The sequence below is a fragment of the Fibroporia radiculosa genome, assembly GCF_000313525.1.
Source record: "Fibroporia radiculosa TFFH 294 genomic supercontigs, scaffold978, whole genome shotgun sequence".
Classification (NCBI taxonomy): Eukaryota; Fungi; Basidiomycota; class Agaricomycetes; order Polyporales; family Fibroporiaceae; genus Fibroporia; species Fibroporia radiculosa.
In genome coordinates this window covers 7424-10190 of record NW_012133582.1, presented here as the reverse complement: position 1 = coordinate 10190, position 2767 = coordinate 7424, and the positions used below count along the sequence as shown (strand labels likewise).

The 2767-nt window shown below is 48.5% G+C and overlaps 1 protein-coding gene across 1 annotated transcript; it reads left to right on the top strand.

The window, feature by feature from the left end:
* Positions 1-137: 137 nt before the first annotated feature.
* Positions 138-2386, top strand: FIBRA_08572 (uncharacterized protein; the record flags this gene model as incomplete). The annotated part of the gene is made up of 5 exons (XM_012330213.1): positions 138-293; positions 348-615; positions 673-851; positions 901-2265; positions 2321-2386. 5 exons carry the CDS (start codon positions 138-140, stop codon positions 2384-2386), a joined length of 2034 nt encoding a protein of 677 aa, XP_012185603.1.
* Positions 2387-2767: the final 381 nt, after the last annotated feature.

Here is a 2767-nt window from a genome sequence, read left to right as displayed (position 1 = left end):
AGTCATATAGAACAGCCGTTTCCGAGCCTAGAAGCAACAGAGTCTTATCAACGTGTATTTTGACATCTTGATTAGCTGAGAAATCTGATGTGGAACTAAGGTTTTATGAAAAGGAGGAGACCAAGGATAAAATAAGGATGTTTGGTGTGTTAGGGAGGAAAAGACAGAAAGCTCAAGAGGAAGGGATTGAGGAGCCAAGTGAGGGCAATGATACTGCTAAGTTCTGGCTCGATACATGTACTCCTACCTGGCGGATTCGACGCTTCTTTGCCACATTTCGTGGCTTCTACGAGGTGAATCCCTTTACTACGTCCGACGTGTGGTTCATGACCGAATAACTTCATCAGGGCTCCTTGGATCTTACTGGTCGCACCGAAAGGCGCTGGAACTCGTTGAAACCTAGGATGATTTCGTTTCTGGAAGATCTTGACATACTCAAGCAACATGCCACCAGGACGACATCGGTGGCGGAATGTCCCGTGCTTGAGGGTATGGAGCCGCACAAAATCACTACAACCAAATACCAGCTCGATCCCGAGTTATCGGCGATAGACATCCTGAAAAAATATAGGATGAATGACGGCGCACTATTAGATGAAATATTCCCCTTGGCAGGTGAGCGCTACGTGATCAAGTTCAAGTCGTGTTTCGTAACCCTTGATTTATGCATAGAACAGATGAAAGGGCTGCTTTCATCGGAGTCACAGCCCATCTTTCAGAAACTGTTCTTGCTGGATCTCCCGCCTGAGATAATTCATCACGTAATGGAACTTACGGACGTTGAAGGCGCACGTCTTCTTGGAGCCACTTGTCACGCAATGTATGATATATCACTATCGCACAAATATAAGGTTTGTTGCCCATACATGCGTCTTGTCTGTGAACTAATGATCCGTGCAGTGTCGATATCTCGCTTTGAAATTTAACCCAGACATGGAGAGTGTTGGTGTTGACACCAGTGATGAAATTTACATGGAGAAGATGAGGGAATACCTGCATTCACATCTCTTTTCAACGCTGCAGGAGCTGTCGCAGGATATCACATTTCTCCTCTCCCGCACAGACATTACCCAACGCATCAGAAACCTCTCACTGGGGAATCAATGGAGCTCCGACCACTTGGCCCTGGCTGGTCTTGACCTCAGCGACGACCCTAATGCTTATGCCACGTTCTTCGCCCCCGTCTGCAAAGGTTTCGAGTCTGTTCTAACGCGCGCATCAGACGTTGTTGATTTGTGCCTCTCCACGACTATCTCACCGCAGATGTTATTCGCCATGGCAGCGATGGCCAATCTCCGTACGCTGGAAATTATCGACTGTCGTTTTTCCACACGACCCCAGACCCAGTTGCCCCGGTTGACTTCCGTGATCAATGCTTCATTCATCATCACCTCCGACGATGACGACGACGCAGATGAAGTTTTGCTCCTGCTCGCTTCGCTGCCCAATCTTCGCATGCTATGTGTGGACGGATCGCCTTACAAGCCTTTCCGAATGCATCAAATTGGTTTTGATAAAGGAGACGAGCCCCCTCGGCGCATTGAACGCATTTCCCTAGCGCAAATCGCTCGTGACCAACTACCTGTGCTTGGTATCTGGATTCGCCGAGCAGCCGAGTTGAACGACGGACGGTCTTGCCTCACACATTTCAAGCTAGAGGTCGAATACGGACTAGGCCGAGATGAACTAGCTGATTTAATATCTGCCCTTCGGGGTGCTCCCATGGACACTCTGATTCTTGATGGTCTGGCCTACGTAGGGCTGGATTTATTTGCGGATATCTCTAGTGCTTTTCCGGGCCTGCGTTCGCTGACGCTTTTTCGTCGCGAGAATAGTCTGCAGCGGCGTTGTTCACGTAGCAGATGGCCAGAGCCGTCCTGGACGTATGCGTCGTATCTCTCTCGATTCACGAACTTGCAGCATTTCGGGTGGAACTTTGACATCAATCCTTACTGCGTGTATAGCCCGCGCTTTCTCCTCCTGATGGAGAACGGGTACTCCACCGAAAGCTGGGAGTCAGTTTTCCAATCCGCCGCCGACGAATGCTTTACCGAATGGGAGTGTCTGGCTCGACTTTTCGCAGCTTACTGTGCAACACTCCAATCGCTGAGTTTCGCAGTATCGGATGTCGTAGCGATCCAGGACTTCTCAATCTCAAGGGACAATGAGGGAAAGGTTACAGTTGACACCTTTGATATCAATGGTTCGATCGGGCGAATGATCGTTACAAACCCGGCTGCCTATGCTAACTCATATCCGTGGTTAGTGAGCGTATCGAGAGCATAGCAATGGTGCAACGTCTACTTTCAATTGTTCACAGAGCAGCGCCCGTACCGAAAGGAGGGCCCCTCATCGAGCCAACGACCTCATTATTGCATCTAAATAGACAAGGAGCATCGAATATCTCTTCTTCTTGCGTGTCTTGTTTTCTCTTCTCTTTGTCTTTCTTTACCGAGTCGGAATCAGATTCTGAGTTAATAACGTCAGTGGTGACGAGTCATATGTTTCCCACTTGAATGGGCACTCAGGGAACCGGGGAATAGTCTGACCTAGCGGGCCCTCGCTCGGTATGCTCTCATTCGTGTTGTTTCTATCACCAAACTGGAGGAAAAGAGAAATTGTATGTCCAAACCGAGTTCATTCTGAAGTAGAAGCAGTCAACATATCATAATGTCAATAACCGAACGTACGGCTTTTATTTGCGCAACTTCGTGTGTGTACGATATCAGTAACTTTCGTTGACGGTATTTATTCCAGACGATCCCTA